The sequence below is a fragment of the Crocodylus porosus genome, unplaced genomic scaffold (assembly GCF_001723895.1).
Source record: "Crocodylus porosus isolate Cpor-Errol unplaced genomic scaffold, CroPor_comp1, whole genome shotgun sequence".
Taxonomy (NCBI): domain Eukaryota; kingdom Metazoa; phylum Chordata; order Crocodylia; family Crocodylidae; genus Crocodylus; species Crocodylus porosus.
Genome location: NW_017728886.1, coordinates 66,291,667 through 66,310,197, shown reverse-complemented (window position 1 = coordinate 66,310,197; position 18,531 = coordinate 66,291,667). Strand labels below are relative to the sequence as shown.

The 18,531-nt window shown below is 39.2% G+C and overlaps 1 protein-coding gene across 1 annotated transcript in view; it reads left to right on the top strand.

Annotated features, from left to right (window-relative positions):
• ZNF385D (zinc finger protein 385D) overlaps positions 1 to 17,867 on the top strand; it is a 267,695-nt gene extending 249,828 nt beyond the window's left edge. Inside the window, exons 5-8 of the mRNA XM_019535929.1 lie at positions 6,794 to 7,027; positions 9,281 to 9,459; positions 10,772 to 10,873; positions 15,963 to 17,867. Of these exons, the coding sequence (XP_019391474.1) occupies positions 6,794 to 7,027; positions 9,281 to 9,459; positions 10,772 to 10,873; positions 15,963 to 16,196 (749 nt within the window). The 3' untranslated portion in view covers positions 16,197 to 17,867. The remainder of the gene's footprint in view (positions 1 to 6,793; positions 7,028 to 9,280; positions 9,460 to 10,771; positions 10,874 to 15,962) is intronic.
• Positions 17,868 to 18,531: the final 664 nt, after the last annotated feature.

The following is an 18,531-nucleotide window of genomic DNA, read 5'->3' as shown; positions in this document are numbered from 1 at the left end:
TCCCTGTCCCATAGCGGGCATGGGCGTCCCATGGGACTGATGAAAGACCGATGCAAAGCACCCATTTAACAGGTTGGCTTTTTCCTGGGCGTCAGTTGTCAGTTGCCCCATCTGGTTCATCAGGGGTCCAGTGTTGCCCTTGCTTTTCCCTCAGTTCCCCATGTATCTGAAAAAGGACCTTTTATTGTCCTTGATGCTTGAAGCTAGTTGGAGTTCAGTTGTAGCTTTGGCTTTCCTGGTTTGCTCCCTGCAGGACCAGACCAGTGCAGAATAATTCTCCTTGGAGATGAAACCTGTCTTCCATCCTTTGTAGGCTTTTCTTTTTAGCCTTAGGAGGACTGCTAGGTCCCTGGAGTGCCAGGGGGCCTGCTGTGCCCTCTTGCTGCCTTTCCTTCAAGATGGAATCGACTTAGCTTGTGCATTGATATGATATGTAGGAGTTAAGTATCCACTTTATTAGCCCAAGGTCCTATATTGATTTCCTGGAAATAGAAGAACTGTGCAAGCATTTGTAGAAATATAAATATCTACATGTTATAGTTCTCAGCATACACAGCTCCATGCACCCAAGAGCAACTGCTTGACCTATGTAAGAGCTAGCAAGCAAGAAAAAACCCTATGGATGTGGGAATTGTGATGGGAGAAGTTTCATGCTTTAACTTCTCTTCCATATTTTCACTTCTCTCATTTTTCTTTTGTTGCTGGTCTCATGAACAGCAGCTTGTTTCTGGGTCTTGCCATTGTTGTGTACTAAGCAACCCACTCTCCATGTATCTCCCTGCCTGCTGTCCTCTGAAGCTGATGAATGCACTGCAGTCTTATTCAAAAAAGAAACTTCTGGGTGGAAGAATGGGCAAGTACACACACATGGTCTTGGATTCATTGTTGAAGTGTCAAGATGGATAGTTAAAATCATTACTGTATTGAGCCCCTGAAACATCATGAGGACAGACAAAGCAAACTTAAAAGGTCAGGGTCCTCAAAAAGGTAAACACCAAGAGTATTAACGACTGCTGGCCATATTCCATTTAAAGTCCAGATTAATAGCCCAGATTCTATTCGACCTGTTAGGCATGTAAATAAATTTAGGTGTCTAGATACAATCCTACTCCATGTTGTTCAAGTCCCTGAAATAAGTAAATGTAGATCAGTGGGTCCTTTTTGCTTCAATTTGGTGACTCAACTTTAATGCACACATAGGCTGGGGAAAGAGATAGGGACAGAAATTATGCATAAACCTGTATAAGTTATTTGAAAACAGTTCAGATCTGTAACACAACAGAAGTTCAGTACACATAAACTACTTTCAAAATGGCCAAAGCTATTTTAAGATAAACCTGTATGGAAGTAGTATCAGACTAAACTGATTTAGGTTAAATTGGTTTATTAAACTTCTGTCCCAGTTCCCCTTCAGATTCAGGTTAACTCACAATCTCCCAGCCTCCCAGGATGTTTTGTATCTCCCCTGCAAACTGCCCCCATCATAGGTTGGGCAGGCTAGCCTTGGGCCAAGAAGTCTGCTCCAGCCAAGCAGGGAGACATGCTATAGCATCTCCCAGCATCTGGCCTGGGCAACTGAAGGCATGTGGCTTCATTTCTGGAATCAAAAGTGAATGGTCACTTGCTTATTGGTTCAATCTGTGTAGCTTAGACTAACCTGTGAAGATAGACTCAATTCAGCCTCTGGATTTTTAACTGGCTGTATTTAGCTATAAAGTCCAGTATTATTTTGTTATCTCTCATGTTAATTGGAGTTATGTCTATTTTCAGTGAGAACAAATGTGTTTATTAAGGTCTCTTGTAACAGGATAACTAATCATACAAAATGCTCTGTGTACTGCATGTGAGTGAGATAAAGTAATGATTAAAACCTTAACCTTGATTTTTAAGTTTTTGATGGGGTGACATTAATACTGCATGAATGAAGATTTATATTTCAAATCTCTTATATAAGAAGGAAAGAATGGCTTACAACCTTACAGAAGTCAGTAGTAGTTTCTTTTCTTGTTCCTACGCACTGGCCACATCTACACTACTGTGGAGTTGTTACTGTGTATTTATTTAGTAGTTGCATAAACAAGTATTAAATAAATGCACAGTAAACCTGTGTTACTGTGTAGTAGTGCCAGTGAATGCCTTTTTTATGATGCTACTGCACAGTAGCCTAATACTACTATGCATTTGCATTGTGTTGCGGTTTTTGCCACACAATGATAAATGACTACTAAATAGTTAATCAGTTTCACTGTGTAAACCAATTGTGCCTGATGTTTCTGCCTTATGGGCCAGGTAAGTGGTGCCAGGTCTATCTACAGGCCAGCTCTGGTCCATGGGCCCGCTCCAGCATGTGGTACTGGCCCAGGCAGAGGGCAGGTCAGGGAATGATCCAGCCATGCAAGTCCAGGACCCTATTAGCTTTGTGGGGCTTGAACATCTGGACCCCGATCCAGCCACGTAAGGGTTGGAAATTGGGCAGCAGGGGAATGGACTGGATTTGGCCACTGAGCTGTGGCTGAGCACCCCAGTATAAACAACAGTGAAATAGCTAATGCAAAACCACTTCCACAGACTATAGCTAATTACATAGCAGCGGACAGTGTAATATGCATTCACCTTGCTCCATAGTCTCAAAAATTGTATAACACAATTTTTTCTAAAATTACAAAATCTATGTCTTTAAAAAATGCATACTATCTTTTTTCATCCTCTGATTTGGTCAGAAGACTGAATTTAATGAGGTCTAATTGCCTGGAGATGTTAAAATTGAGCCATTTTTTAGATATACTGAATATGTGTGAAAAAATAAACATGCAAACCACTTTTTATGGGAGAAAAGGTAATCTTCTTTGCACAGAATTGGGAAAATGATTTTTTTCCTCAGACTTTCCCAGATGATTCTCTTTTATATACAGGAACAGGTTTTTATGATGGAAGTGTCTGTGTAACCTTATAAGAGCATTTTTTACCCTTGTAAATGCAGACATACCACAATGAGTAAAATTATTTCAGGTTTATTTGTGGTTTGATTGAAACTGGATCATGCTTCTGGAATTTCACAGTCCAGTGAATTGACTTAAACAGGGTCAGATACCCTTAGGATACACAGATAAATAGATCTGTACATCTTTTGGAGCTTAAACGTCATTGAACTAGATGCCTGCAAAAGAAACAAATAGCTTGTGTTACTGTTGACAAGTGTAAGACCTGATTTTGAAATGGAAATATTCTTAGTGTGCACAAAGAGACAATTCTATTCATGTTAGTTTTCTGTACACTATCTGTATTTCTATTTGTAGTAAACCTCTTCTCAATTTTGGAAGAGCTCACATCTGTGCAGAGAAATAAAATGCCATGCACGTAACATTTTTATTGGTGCAAATGCATTCAAAATAGTTACTCAAGAAAAGTATGCTAATATAAAGTGCATTTGAAAATATTGAGGCAGGTTAATCAAATAAAAGAAGGAAAAATGAAAGGATAGAAGAGAAAGGGAGAATTCTTAAAGATTAATAAAGGCAATTCGTTTGCTTGCCTTACCACACCCAGGTCCTTCTCCAAATATGTAAAGCTGACTGCTCTAACTATAATGTATGATCATATCTCCTGCTTGTAAAGGCAATTTTAGTTTCAATTCTAATGTTAAACTAAAACATCTCCATGTATGGGGGATGAGTTACAGTTCAAGCATGTGATAACTGTGAAAATATGAATTTCAAAACAGAAAACAAAAAGCTAATAAATTCATAGAGTTTACAGGTAAAAGGGACATCCTAGTCCACTACATTGCTAATGCAGGATTGTCCCCTACAGTACAACTTTGCTCAGTCCAGTTTTGAAACCAGTAAGGGCTGTACTCCTGCCTTAGGAAAACTAACCCACCAACTCAGATACATTACTGATTGTGTTATTTCCTTAATAGCATGTTTTATTTGGGTGGGTTTCATCCTATAACGCCTATGAATATCTCTGTATACCACTCTTCTTAACAATTCCACCCTCTTCCTTGTGTTTTTTATCAGCAGCATAATGGTAATGGCAAGCAGGGCACAAGTCCCGGGTACTGCCTAAGGGAGCCACCAGAACAAAGCTAAGGGAATGTTTCATCCTCCCAACCCCTTTTCCCTCAAACCCTGCTCCTTCCCTGCAAAGGCTCCAGCTCTGGCTTTGTGGAAGAGTAGAGAAGCAGAGGTGTCATGCTGCAGTAGCAGTCGCCAAAGGTTCGCTGCAGTGGGCAGCAATGTAACCCCCCCTTTTACCACCAACAAAACAGTGGGGGCGAGTTTTGGCCATTTGACGTGTGTTGGCAGCAAAAAGAAGGAGATGATATCTCACTCTGCAGCAGTGAACCTTCAGATGCTGGTGCTGCAGTGTCTGCAGCTGTGACCTAGGGCACAATACGAGCAAGGTATTACCCTGTTTACCAGTTTGTTCCTTAGGTACCTGAGGGGCCCTGAACCAAAATGGTTTTAAGCACAATAACACTAGGAACATGTGGAGCCATGTTTTACTATTTTTATTCACATTGGGGCAGCACCTTATCCCATGGGCAGTCTCAATGAAAGAAATGGACCTATTGATGGAGAAAGATGTTATCCAGTCTGAGAAAGCATAGCAAAATTTGAGCATTCTGTTTCATTTGAGAAAGCCTTAAGGAAACATAAGGCACCTGCTTAATTTAAGGTATATATTTAAGTCCCATTGAGTGCTTTCCTGTTTCAAGAACTTGTAGGGGAATTATCACTTCTCTGCTCCATAATCTGAAATGTCTATTATCTACTTAAGAAACAGCATTGTTTTGTTACTATTATAATCTTATTCCTTATTTGTGGTCCAGGTTCATCCTTGGATCTCAGATAGAATAATAATGACAAATTTGTGGACAACTGTGGAGAAAGTTGTAGAATATTTGAGAGCTAAGATATAACTCGCAAGCTTTGTTTTGTAGAAGTAATCAGGTCATATTTCAAAGCTGTAAAAAGAAAATTGCTTTTCCCGACGTAAATAAAAGACCTCACAATTTTAATTGATTGGATTTTTAATTTTTAAAAGGACATGTAGAGCTGGATTCATAAAAGGAGAACTAGACTCAGAGCTGCAGTGTCTAACACTTGGGCACCCTACTGCTTAGGGAAATTCTGATACCAGAGTTAGACACCTAACTCTCCCTGTACAATGTCTGGGGAAAGTGGGTGCTTAAAATGGGTTTTTAAAAGTGTGCATGTGTAAGACAGAGCTACCTAAGCTAGTCTAAAGTAAATGAAAGAGAGGTGATCGTCTCAGATCACACCTCAAAGGGAGATAGGCAACTTTCTTCCCTCAGGATTCCCAATCATTGACCCACTCCTGGAGTTTTGCCTGCACTGGGTTAACCTTTCCCATCATGATACATATTAAAGAGGAGGTGATCAAGGTGTGTTTTTTTTGTTTTTGTTTTGTTTTGCTTTGATTTGAATAACTCAGTGGTTAGAGAAACAGAGTAGGATGTGAAGGATCCAAAGTCAGATCATCCAATATTTAACTAGTTAATTATTCATTCGAGCAGGGACTTAGGCTTGATTCTTCCATGTCATGCTGAAGTGCTCTGATCACCAGACTGTACTGTCAATCTCTCTTTTTTCTGTAGCACAGTGAATATTTTTAATACTACATGAACAACGTCCACAGCAGAGTTTGAGAGATGTCCATCTTAGACTACCAGTAACCCAGCAATTAGGGCATTCTTCTGGGAAAATGGGTTCTGGGTTCACATTCTTGTTCAGTTCAGATACTATCTCTTAGACTTCCTGAGCAAATGCTCTAACTACCGGATTAATTGGGATATGGAATGGGATTACCATCAGTCCTTCCCTTCTGCCTTGCCTCAAGTAAACCAGGTTTCTAGAAGGCCTAAAGAATTAGGTTTAACAGCATGCCTAGAAATGCCTAGCTTGTGAAACCTGTTGAGCTCCAGGCTCTGATTTTTTTTCTTGCTGCTGGGAGTTGCATGGTCATGTGCATGCTCTATAGCAGAAATTTAGGTGCCTCAGAATTGTGTCTGATGGAAACTTAAGTGTCTAAGGACTTTAGTTGCATCTGTGTATATTCAAGTTTTGGATTAAAGTTTCTAAGGACTTAAGAACTATGCTCTTTGTAGATCTACCCCCTAAAGCTGAATATAGGTGCCTTTTGTATGTTAAACATCTAAAATCATAAAAAATCTTGATAATTATAATAGACTGCACAATGTATCATTATAAATACTTTTTAAAAAAGTGATATCATGAGTGTGACTTTCTACTCTTGTATCTTCAAGCACTATAGAAGGATCAGGTGTATCATTTTACTGTTTGATCTTCATCAGAGTTATTTCAGAGCCTGAAGTTTTTTTAAAAGCACAAACTATTACATTTTTAAGTCAGACTTTTAGTAAATAGTATGTTGCAGTCATAGCACTTGACATGGACTGAGAACAAATGTTAATTGCCTGTTTACTTATAACTGCTGTGACCTCTCTTACTGGATTAACTTGTATACATACAGGATAGTCTCAGTGGTCTAATGTACCTTTGGGGTTTATGAATTCTGTATTTAGAAAGTGTTTGTAACATGCAGGGGACAGAATAAATGGTGTTCCAAAATAATGTTCTTTTTGCAAATGTATAATAGGAAATGAGAAAAAGGTCAGGTTTAGTTCATTACCGTTAGTCAAGTATCACCAGAATATTATGCCTCTCCTTGTGGTTGCAGAATTAAAATTTTAAATGAAAAAGGTCAGAACATTTATTTTGTTTCCAACTCCTCCTTTTCATTGCAGATGTTACCACAGGGACACCAGCAATATCAACAACGACAACAGTAGAAATCCGGAAGAGCAGTGTTATGACAACTGAGATCACCTCTAAAGTTGAAAAAATCCCCACAACAGCCACTAGCAGCACCACATGTCCGTCCATGGAGACTGAGGAAGAAAAAGCAAAAAGGCTACTTTACTGTTCACTATGCAAAGTCGCTGTCAACTCCGCCTCACAGCTGGAGGCGCACAACAGTGGTGAGATGTAGCAATTTCTTTTCTGTCTCAAGAGCTCTGCAATTATCTTCCCTTGAATAGATTAGATCTCTTGCAGCAGGGGACAAAGAGGTGGCAGAAAACTGGCAATTACATGGAATTCATTAACTATTAAAGAATAAAAATGACAAGCAAAGAGTCTTTTATAATGGGAGAAAAGGAATCCTAGTGCATACAACTTACTAGTTTTCCTTCATATCAGCTTTTATTGCTTCCAAACATAATGGTGCTAAGTGACAGCTTGTGCTCTGTTACCTATTGGTGTTCAGAGTTTTCATACTTTCATTTATGTTGAATAGCAAATTGAAAATGAGTGCTAGTAGCTTGGTCAGAAATCGAACAAATGATAGTGAAACAGGGGGACACTGCAGTGACAAGGTTTTGAATTCTTTGCTCTACCTTGGTTTTTGATAACCATAACACAGCAATTTTTAAACATCCTAAAGTCATGAAATCCTTTCATATCACTTCTTCTGCCACAGAACCCCTGCCCTTATCCTATGAGCTGACACAGAGCCAGACAACGGGGCTTAGCAATGCACTGCCTCCTAGCCCTCCACCAGTACCTCCAGCCTCTGTGCAGAACCTCTGATGACCTACTGTGGAACTGGAGGCTTCCATGAAACACAGTTTGGAAACCACTGTCATAATTAGTTTTTTTTTAAGTCACTGGCCTGAAAAACTGACCATGGCTATTGTCTGGCAGGTGCTTAACTTCTCCTTTCCTATAGATCATCGCATTCTCACCATTGCATATTAGAGAGACCCAAAGTCAACAAATAAATGGTTGTGAGGCAGGCATCCCCTCCATTGCCTCCACTATAACAGACCTCCAAATATTTCTGGCTGCATTGGGAAACTTTCAAGGCCTTCCCTAATGTATATAAGAGATTAAACCAGATCTTAGGAGACAGTGTAGAGCAGAGAGAACAGAGTTTAAGAATAGGGAAGAGAAAAGCAAACATAGCTTAAGGCCTGAAATCTAGAGACAGAGATTACCTGCCAGCATCCAAATGGAAAAAAGGTCTTAGGTTATAATCAAAAAAGAAATAATAATCTTGGCACCGCTTCAGTGCTTATTTAAAGGAACATTCTGCTTTATTGCTTCTCATGAGAAAACAACTTCATCAGGTTTAAGTGCTGTGCATCTTCTGGTGTAAATCTGAGACCAGAAGTCAGTAAAGCTGTAATATTTTATCACAAGGCTGAGTTTGGCCAAATGTGTTTATCATGCTACAAGCCTTCAAGTTTCTAATGTAGTAAATACACATGCATAGTAATATATATTTTTTCAGCCTTCTTTACGTGGAAATAGTCCCTTGACCCTCACTGAATAACCCTATGGAAGTCAATAGTGTAAGCTGATCTTCAACACAGAATCACAGAAAAGTTTGGTTGGACGGGACCTCTAGAGGTCTTCTAGTGCAACCTCTACTCAAGGCAGGATTATCTCTATCCATACAAGTTGCTGTACAACTACAATACAGATTGCCCAGACACTAAAAGCACCTTAACCCTTAACCTGCCATGGCAAAAGCAGAGGGATGAGGACTGTCAATTTTCCACTGCTGCAAAGGCTGTTACGATGCATTTGAGAGATCCATGAGTAAAGTTAACACAGTCTTGACCTTTTTATTGTTTTTATGTCTACAGTTTATTTGCATAGCTAGAAATGTAGGCAGTGCATGTCATTCTTCATGTTTTGATTTCTGTCTCAGGTCATTAAGATACTTAGGAACCCATGAAACCTCTACTCTTTGGGGACTGGAAAACTGATTATTTAATTGCAGTTTTTAAGTTTTGGCTACTTAACACAAAATATTTATCAACCCACCATGGAACAGCTACAAATCAGAGCCAACTACATCTTTAATAGCTAAATCACTCGTCCTTTTCAACTTCATCTCAGGTCTTATTAGCAGCAGGAGTTAATGAAAAGAAGTCACACCCATTTAACTTCACCTCAGGATATCCAGAACGTGCCACTACTTATTGATGCCGGCTGCTTCATTCTATCTTATTGCCTAAATATGCATCATTTAATAATTAAATACTCAGTAATTAATATCAAATATACAAGATTATTACTTTATAATCAAACAGATATAGGCAATGTGCTCACGTTCCAAGGGTAACACATGGGACAAAACTGAGTTCGCATAACTGTTTAGAATAATTATACAGTGCAACCAACTTGCCGAAGTTATTTCTGTTTCCCATTTCTAATACCTCCAGGGACTAAGCACAAAACCATGCTGGAAGCTCGGAATGGAAGTGGAACTATTAAAGCTTTTCCCCGAGCAGGCGTCAAAGGCAAAGGGCCTGTTAACAAAGGAAATACAGGCTTACAGAACAAAACGTTTCACTGTGAAATTTGTGATGTGCACGTTAACTCGGAGACACAACTTAAACAGGTACTTAAGCAGCTTGTAGAATGTGAATTCTTGGCTCTTCCTTTGTTTTGCTGGGGTGAAGTAGCAAGACAATCAGCAAGTTATTAATATGACAGCTCACATCTAAATGGAATTTGCTGTTTTCACCTTTTGTACTCAGGCTTTTGTTCTCTGTTTTGCTTTTGGTATGGTTTTCCATCACAAAAAGTGTATTTTCTCTAAAATGATTGATTATATTCATTTTTTGAAACTGTGTTAGAATCTCTGAGCTTACAACATTACAAGTGTCTTTAAACTAGCATAATTGTCAAGACTTAATAAACCCTGTCATTTTATGTGCTGCGTGATTTTTGTATTCACAGAGATGTGGAGGTGTGTGCAGAGAATATATTTACTGAACATTGATAACTGGCATAAGAATGTGGGATGTTGCTTTGTTTTTATCTGTGTTATTCTGCAGCCAAAAACCATGACCTCCAAATTGAATTTACACTAAGTTAAAGGCAGTCTTTGTCTCTCAGATGAACAAAGCTATTGTTCTATAAAACACTTAGTTATTTTATGTGCCTTTTGTAATTAAGCACTTGTTAAGGAACTTCACAAGGATGAAAACAAACACTGTAAGGGACTAAATTTCAACTTCTTTATACTTCTATTAAAGTTTTTTCACCTTCAGTTTCCTTCTCACGAGAGCTCTTTACAAACCAATAAGGAAAGAATGGAAAGAAATTCCTGGTATCTAATGTTGCAACAGAACCTATAACGGAAAATTATTGTAAAGCCCAGTAGATTTTTTTGCAGGTGAATTTACTGTAGCTATAGTGCCACTCAGCATGCTACACAGCAGACTTTCAGGTGAAAATGTGAAAGGCTCTCTGTCCTGTGGATACTAAAATCCTCAGACCACTTTGCTTATGAGTAGGGAATGCCCCTGTATTTTTGAGAACTGTTCTGCAGCTATTGATTACATCTTTTGTGCAGGATGGGATTTTTCAAAAACATTCAGAATTGGCCTAATTCCCTTCCTGCAGAACCCGGCAGAGCTGAGACATGCATTGATTATGCTGGTAGTACAGTTAGGTTGAACACTTCTCAAAATATAGATATAATACATGAAGCAAAAGAGAAAGCTTCAAGTTGAAACAAGTCTAAATTATTAATAACTAAGGTATTGGTTTATTTTATTTTGCTGAAATAAATTAACACTGTTGCGGAGAACAATAGTCACCAACACACTGGAGCATCTTTGTGTTAAGACAATAGTTGAAATGTACTATGAATGCCATGATATTTATTGGAGGAATATAATTTTTAAATATTCTTTTCTTTGCAGCACATAAGCAGTAGAAGGCACAAAGACCGAGCTGCTGGGAAGCCACCTAAACCTAAATATAGTCCTTACAACAAACTTCAAAAGGGAACACATCCTCTAGGGGTAAGTTCATTATTTTCTTTCTCATGGTGTCCCACTAAGTAGAATTTTCATAAAACACCATTGAAAAATGTTTTTAAAAATATGAAAATGCATGTTACAGGATGGAGGAGTGCCAGGCAATACAGCTTAGGACCTAGGCTAATGATCCTATGCCTTGGGGCAGTTTATAGTCTCAGAGGAGAGGAAAGAAGAAAATGGCATCAAATTATAAATGCCCTGCTCAGTACCCAGTTAAGTCATTCGATGACTTTCCATTGATTTCAGTGACCAGTGGACTATGCCTATAAGCACCCTTCTTGGAGCTGTATAGATGATTGTAGAAGGAAAACCCATTGCAGGGTTATAAGGAAAAAGAATATAGATAGAAGACAGTTCCCAAAGATCCTGTCTGCATCAAGCACAATGAATAACGCACAAAGGTGTAAGGCTGAGTTTGGGAAATGAGGTCTGCCACCAATTATGCAAAAAAAAAATTATTTTTAATTCTAATTTTGTATTAAAAAGAGCTGGATAAAAACTGAATTTAGTGAAAAATCTGTTGTTTGATTTTTGTGCAAATTCAATCCAGGCTTGGTCACATTATTCTCCTACAGGAGAAACTGTCGGAAACTCAGATCTTGTTAGCTTCAAAGATGCAATGTCAAATTATAAAATTATATTTTAAATAAAATCCTAGTGTCTTGTTTTTAGTTAAGATGTGCTCTAATTCTCTGGTCGTGTAGTGCAGTGGGAACCAAACCTTTTGGCAGGCATGCCACAATATAGCCCAACCCCCTCATCTACTGTTACTCTGATCCCTTTCCCCTGCTTGCCAAGCTCCTCTGCTTTCTGCTCTCTGCCCTTTGCTCCTTTCCCAATATTCTGCTCTGCATTCTACTTCCTGCCCTATATCTGCCACTGTGTTATCTGTCCCCTCCCCACCCTGCCACATACAGAGACTGCTTGAACCACTCGTGGCATGCATGTGGCAGCTTAGCTGCCCCTGGTAGAGTGGATGTATCCTGACACACCTCTATTCAGTGGTCTTCCTCGGTTCCCTATATGGTCGTGTGTAATGCAATGACCTGATTAATTCATGATTTCAGCTGGAGTGTTTGAAGAATGATTTTAACAAATCCCTGGAGATATGTATTTCAAAAATGTATTTGTGTGTTATATTGTGTGCTTGCTGCATTGGAGACAGATGTTAAGGGCCTTTGTCTTCAAAAGTCTAATTCTCTTCCAACTGATTTAAAGACGTCACCTTTAAAATTGGGGGGTGGGGGGTGGGCAGGGCTTTTATCCTGAGTAGCCATTATGCCTCATTCATAACCATAAGACACCCATTAAAAATCTTAGCAAGTGCTATAATTCTATTCAGTGCATTACCTGGCAGATACATTGGTATGAGAATGGCCGCATAGACTATCTCATGAACCCTACGGATATGGGGGTCTCCAATACCTAGAATAGAACAGAATAGAATAGAATAGAATCGGCACGACAAGAAATGTAGGACACGGATTACCAAAATTTCACTGACTATATATTATTACGTTCAGGAAATCTTTGTTCTTCAGCAGGCAAAAATAGTAAGTGCGTAATTACAGTTACTTATTTATATTACGGTGGCACTTAGGAATCCTGGTCAAGGATCAGGGCCCCAGTGTGCCACGTACTGTGCAGACAAGTAGCAGAGAGGAGAATCGTATGTCAAAATGCTCACAAGCCGCATATCAAGCAGGATATAACAGGTGGGCAAAAGAGGCAAATGAGATGGCAGGTGAGTCATAAGCATAAGCTAGCAATAAAACAAGTGGAGATCCACAGAAAAGTGGAGGCCACGATAAGGTTAAATCAGTCTGGAATTTTTCCTACTGGAAATGAACATGGAAATGACTGTCATTTGGAACTCAAGTGAAATAGGCAACAAGCCAAAAAAGCACTAATTTTGATTGTAAATGTTTCTGATGAGCTTTAAAGCTGGTTATCTTCCTTTGCTCAAGATTAAGTGCTTTTCATGTTACTCAGGCCCAAATTCTCTTGCTCTTTACATGCATATAACAGGTGTGCAGAAGGTATAAATTTCTATTCAGCCAAAGCCCAGGGCTAGTAGGTATTAAATGCTTGCCAAGGAGAGCTCTTCCAGGTTTTTAGCTCCAATTTTAGCTCCATTATTAAGCACCTCTAGCTGAATGGTTAAAGCACTTTTAGGAAGCAGAAGACCCAGGCTTTCTAGTGGCTTGCCCAGAACAGTTTTGAACGGCTAAAAGAAAGAGTCTTTACTATTTCCCAGGTGATGGTATTCAGCTCACTCATAGTAAGTACATGAGGAGTCATCCTACCCCTCTCTCAGTTGATGGAACTAGCACACGAAAAAGCAAACTAAAAAGAAACAAGGTTGTTATTCAGCTTTTTTGGCACTTTTCAAATCCATGGTTTACATACTGAAAGAGCTCATGAAAAATATGCTACTGTATGGATTATCTGATGAGCTATTTTTTAAATAAAGATAAGGAATATTTAAAAGTAAATAGTAGAGTACATAAAAGGAGGGGTGGATGCCTTTGCCTTATTAAAGAGTGTGTTTGTGCTTTTCGGTGTAACAGGTATCAAGAAAATTCCATTAGCTAGATTTTCATTGGAACAGCCTGGAGCTAAACAAAGCAATTCACTTTCACAGAGCTGGGACAGTCCCAGATGCTCCACTGCCAGCAAGTAACAGCTCTGAAATTAATAGTGGTTGTTCAGTTTTGGGCCCCCATGCACTTGCACAATTTTCAAACATCAGCTCTGATCAGGACTTTGCCATGTACTGACCCAGAACCATTTTTTTCAAATTCCTGACGAAAGCCCCACTTCAGAATTGGAAACACTGGCCACAGGTCCCAAATTAGGAACTTTCCTGGAAAATCCTGAACAGTTGGTTACTTAGTTAGGTGTTCAATGGCCATTACATTTCAGTAAAGTATTTACCTTTCCTTTTTGCCGTTAGAAAATTTCCCTTCCCCTATTACCCAAAAGTCTTCAATGATCCTGAGGCCAGCAAATAGGGGAGGAGGTATTAAAAGATACAGATGGTATGTAAAGAAAAACTGAACTTCTGCTACTGGATTAGGTTGATCACGAACAGGTGAAATTCACTATTGGTTTATGCCAAATTCTTTTGTTATGTCCCATGGGAGAATCCTTCAGGATACAAATAGTTATGTTGGTGCATTGGGGTGTGCTTTGAATCCTTCCTCTGTGTAAGTGGGAAAATGTGGTTTAATTAAGTGAAGAATGCCTATACTTATAGTAAGCAAAGGCACACCACTGTGTACAGCTTACTGAGTGATACACTGTTATCCCAGGGATAAATTTGGGATACCTTCTGCACCCCTAACAAATGATTGTTAATACATGGATGCAACAAAGTACCTCTATGTTGTTTTAAATTATCCCCAGACATAGTCAAGCATGTATGTAGGTTGTAAAAGTTCAACAATTGAGGAAAAAAGGTTGGTTAAAATATGGTTACTCTTGCCAAGTGCTGATGCTTTCATAAAACTGCTCTAAGGGAGCGCTACAGTGATTACAGCCCCTCTACCACAGGTAGTCAAACAGGGTTGAAACACCTATCAAAAATGAATTGCTCAGAACCATGTTCCTGAGATACCCACCACTATTTCATAGTCTCCATGGGTGCTCTACACGAGACATTTATTGTGTAGTTGACTAAGTAACTGCACTGTAAACATCTCGGTGTCTACACATGGATTCCTCTTAGAGCACACAAAACTAATAAACTCTGCAGCAGGGTAGTCTTGTAAAATACAAGTATGGGGCAGCCCATGGAGCTGGGGTGGGAGGTGGTGCTGCTTCCCTCCACCCCCTCCCACCCATCTCCATGTGCTGTATGCGGGGCTGGCTGGGGCACGAGGGCTGCCTGCCAACTAGGTCCACAGTGAAGCACCCTGTGCCCCAGCTAGACGCCCTCTCAATTCCTGCAGCACGTGGAGATGGAGTGAGCACAAGCAGCTGCTTGTTGCTTATTGCTGTGGAGCTTTTTCATGCACAGCAGCACACATATAGACTGCCCTGGCTGGCTGGGGCACAGAGTTTCTCAGTGTGAGGCTGGCTGGCAGGCAGCCTCCACACTGAGGAATCGTGCCCCAGGGCAGCCTCTTGGCAGCACATGGAAACAGCAGGGGAAGGAAGGAGAGAAGTTTTCTTGCTGAGACTCCTGGTTAGCCCTGGAATGAGAAACCCTGTGCCCCAGCTAGCCAGGGCAGCATCTACATGTATGCTGTTGTGCATGAAAAAACTCCTGAGCAATAAGCTCTGGCATTTATTTGTGTGCATTAATCGCACGTGTAGACTGGCCCCATAAGTATGAATGGTGGCTTTAGTGAGAAAGGTCAGCAGGAGGTACGGTCAGATTCATAGATGATCTAGAGTGAGACATAAGAACTGCATCTCCCATTCAAATGCATGAGAAATCAGAAGACTTCCACAGCTGTTGCAAGATAAGTTTTGTTACATTCTTTTGCAGTCGCTAGAGGTAATAGTCACTCATAGATGCTCTTATTTTAAATAGATCTTGAATCACAGCAGAAGTAAAAGAACCTGTGTTATCATGCTCTGAAATGGGATGATTTTTCACTAGGTTGTGGTCTTCATCATCAGACTGTCCAAGTGGTTGCTTCCTAATTGATTGCTATTTCTTTCCTATTTGACTCTTGCAGGATCTTTGAGCACCCCCTCCCCTATCCCTTAATGTGTATGCAGATTGTGCTTGCTCAGCCCCCAATGATTCACTTTGATTTTTTCATTTGAAATGGCCTATTAAATTATAGGTCTCTATGATAAGATGTGAAACCAGGATCAAAATAATATCAGGTTTCAGTAGCCTCCACTAAAACATCATTGAGATGCTCATTCCTAATTGGAGTGTATGACATAGCATCTTCTTTGGAAACTGTCACAGAGCTGCAGCTCACTTTTAGTGTCAGTGACTAATACCACTCCTCTCTCTTTTTGATTTGTAATCTAAGAAAAGGTACCTGTCATATGGCTAATACGAACAAATTCTGTTTCTTTCTATCTTTGTTTGTTCTCTTCCCCACAGGTAAAATTAGTATTTTCAAAGGAACCTTCAAAGCCAATGGCTCCACGTATCTTACCAAACCCACTAGCAGCTGCAGCAGCAGCTGCTGCTGTGGCTGTGAATTCCCCTTTCAGTCTTCGAACAGCCCCAGCAGCTACCCTTTTCCAGACTTCAGCACTTCCTCCAGCACTTCTACGACCAGCTCCTGGGCCTATACGGACCACGCATACTCCTGTGCTGTTTGCTCCTTACTGAACTCCAAACAGGAATCAGTTGTACTGCAATAATTTTTCAAAACAATTCAAAAAAGCAAATCAAGAACATTGAACTATGCAGTGTTTATTTATAGTTTAAAGTATATATGAAGAGCCAGGACTTTTGATAGAGAATTGGACAAATTCTAAAAGGGGGAAGGGGCAGTATTTTCTCCAAATGAGAGCATTCCTCTTGAATACTGATCGTTTTAGAAGTGATCTCCAGCATTGAGTCATAGTGACCTATAGAACTTATGAAGCCTTTTTGACTGTGCTTTTTGGCACATGTTTCCCTGCAATGTCTTTCCTGCTTTATGAAACAACTTACAAATTTGTCTAAAGGGCATTAACTGGTTCCAATGTACATAAAATACTTTATTCTGTAGATTAAAAGAAGAAGAAGAAAAAAAGAAACACTGTGAATAGTAGTACCCTTACTGATCCTCCTGCCAAATCAGCTGTTACCGGGTATTTATCTGAACAAAAATAGATACAATAGATGTCTTGTAAAACAATAGTAGTGTGTCTCTATCTATGCCACTAGGTTTCTAACTGAGTTGCAAGAGATGAAACGAACAAATTATTTCACTTTGGTAAGTAGCCAAGATGATGATGACAATGTGGAGCTGTTCCTAGTTAGCAAACTATCTTTTTATCACCTGTAGGGGAAAAAAAAGACCAAGTTCAGAGACATAAAGAAGTTCTGTGGTCAAGACAAATTAACAGCTAAAGAAGATTTAGCACAAAAATCTGTAAACTGTACACAAAATAGGGCAAATTTCTATGTAACTGAAACTATGTGTGTGTACAGTGCTTGTATCCAAAAGCAGTAATTCATACAGAGCAGAAGTTCATTAAAGGCATTATGGTGGACAGCAAAAATATAGTATTATCTTGAGTTAAGCATAACTCATTAATGCTATAGCAATGGGAAAGACAAGAGTGGGTTACTCATGGTCATGACTAGCAAATTAAAATTGAGAGTGAAATCCTGTGTCCATTGAAGTCAACAGGCCATTGACCTGTTGCCTGACCTCAGAGGAATCAGGATTTCACCCCAAGAATGGCAAACATTATTTTTATATCATACCAGTGGGAGTGCCTGCAAGTAGAGAAAAATGTATTGGATCTCCCTTCCTTCCTTAAGTTCTTCCTTCCTTTGGTATAATCATAAAAATGGCTATGTTCTCTTGCTTTATTTCCTACTGATAGGATATAAAATGTGTTAATGGGCATTCTTAATATAAATAGCAAAACACAAGGCACCTGTTATAACTGCACATCATGGGCGAGGAATAAACACAACCCTTAGGATCCTCGGGGACCCTAAATTCTATAGCTGATATTTACATACTGACAGCTTAGAGCCTTATATATTCACTATGAGGCTGAAAGGGGTGGATCGTGTCCCTTTAAAATAAGGTTTATCAGGGGTATATATAGATATATTGTATATATGTTAGAGTAAGAAAAATAACTTATAAACAGAAATTCTACTATATAAAGTAATTATATAACCATTCAAATTCACACGTGGGTCATTAAGTGGTAAGTAACAAACAACAGAGAAAAAAATTAGACGTCTCAAATCTCTGATTCTTGCTGGCTGCTTTTCCCCCTAGGGAGCTGAAAAGTATCTATTAATATTATAGAGTGGGCTGCTCAGTTACAAGCAGCCACTCTGATGCGTAGCTAAGTGAAATGCCTGCCATACATTTAAGACAAATAAAAATTAAAAGCATAATTTAAGTTTAGGTTTGGGGGGGTGGATTTAAAAGATTTTATACAAAATGTATTAATGCAAAATATTGGCCATGTTGTTGCTATATAAACCTGCTTGTGGTTAATATTAGCAGTTTGGGAGGTGTACAGAATGGGAATAAACAGCACTTTTGACTTTCAGTTCGTCAGCGAACCTGCCATACCCATTAGAACTTACCATTTTTTAAACTTCTCTGCATATAGATTTTATAAAAAAAGTAATAAAGAGAGAAAGAAAAGGTTCCATGGATGTCTGTGTCTAAAGAATTCCAAAGATATGCTTTTATTTATAAGTATTAATTAAAATAAGTTCTATATTAATGATGTATGTATATATTATTTCTCCCATTTTATTTGCAAAAGTGTGTGCCTTGACAACAAATAGTCTTGTGGTTATATTCAGTTTAATCAGATGTAGGACATAAACTAGATGCTGTGGTGATTTCAGGGCTACTTCATTAGCTAGACTGCTTTAGCCTAAGATTTTCAAAAAACAGGAGAATCAAGCTAAGCATTGGAAGCCATATTTAGGCATCTAAAATGTGGGCGGATTGCTAAAAATGCTCAGCACTCAG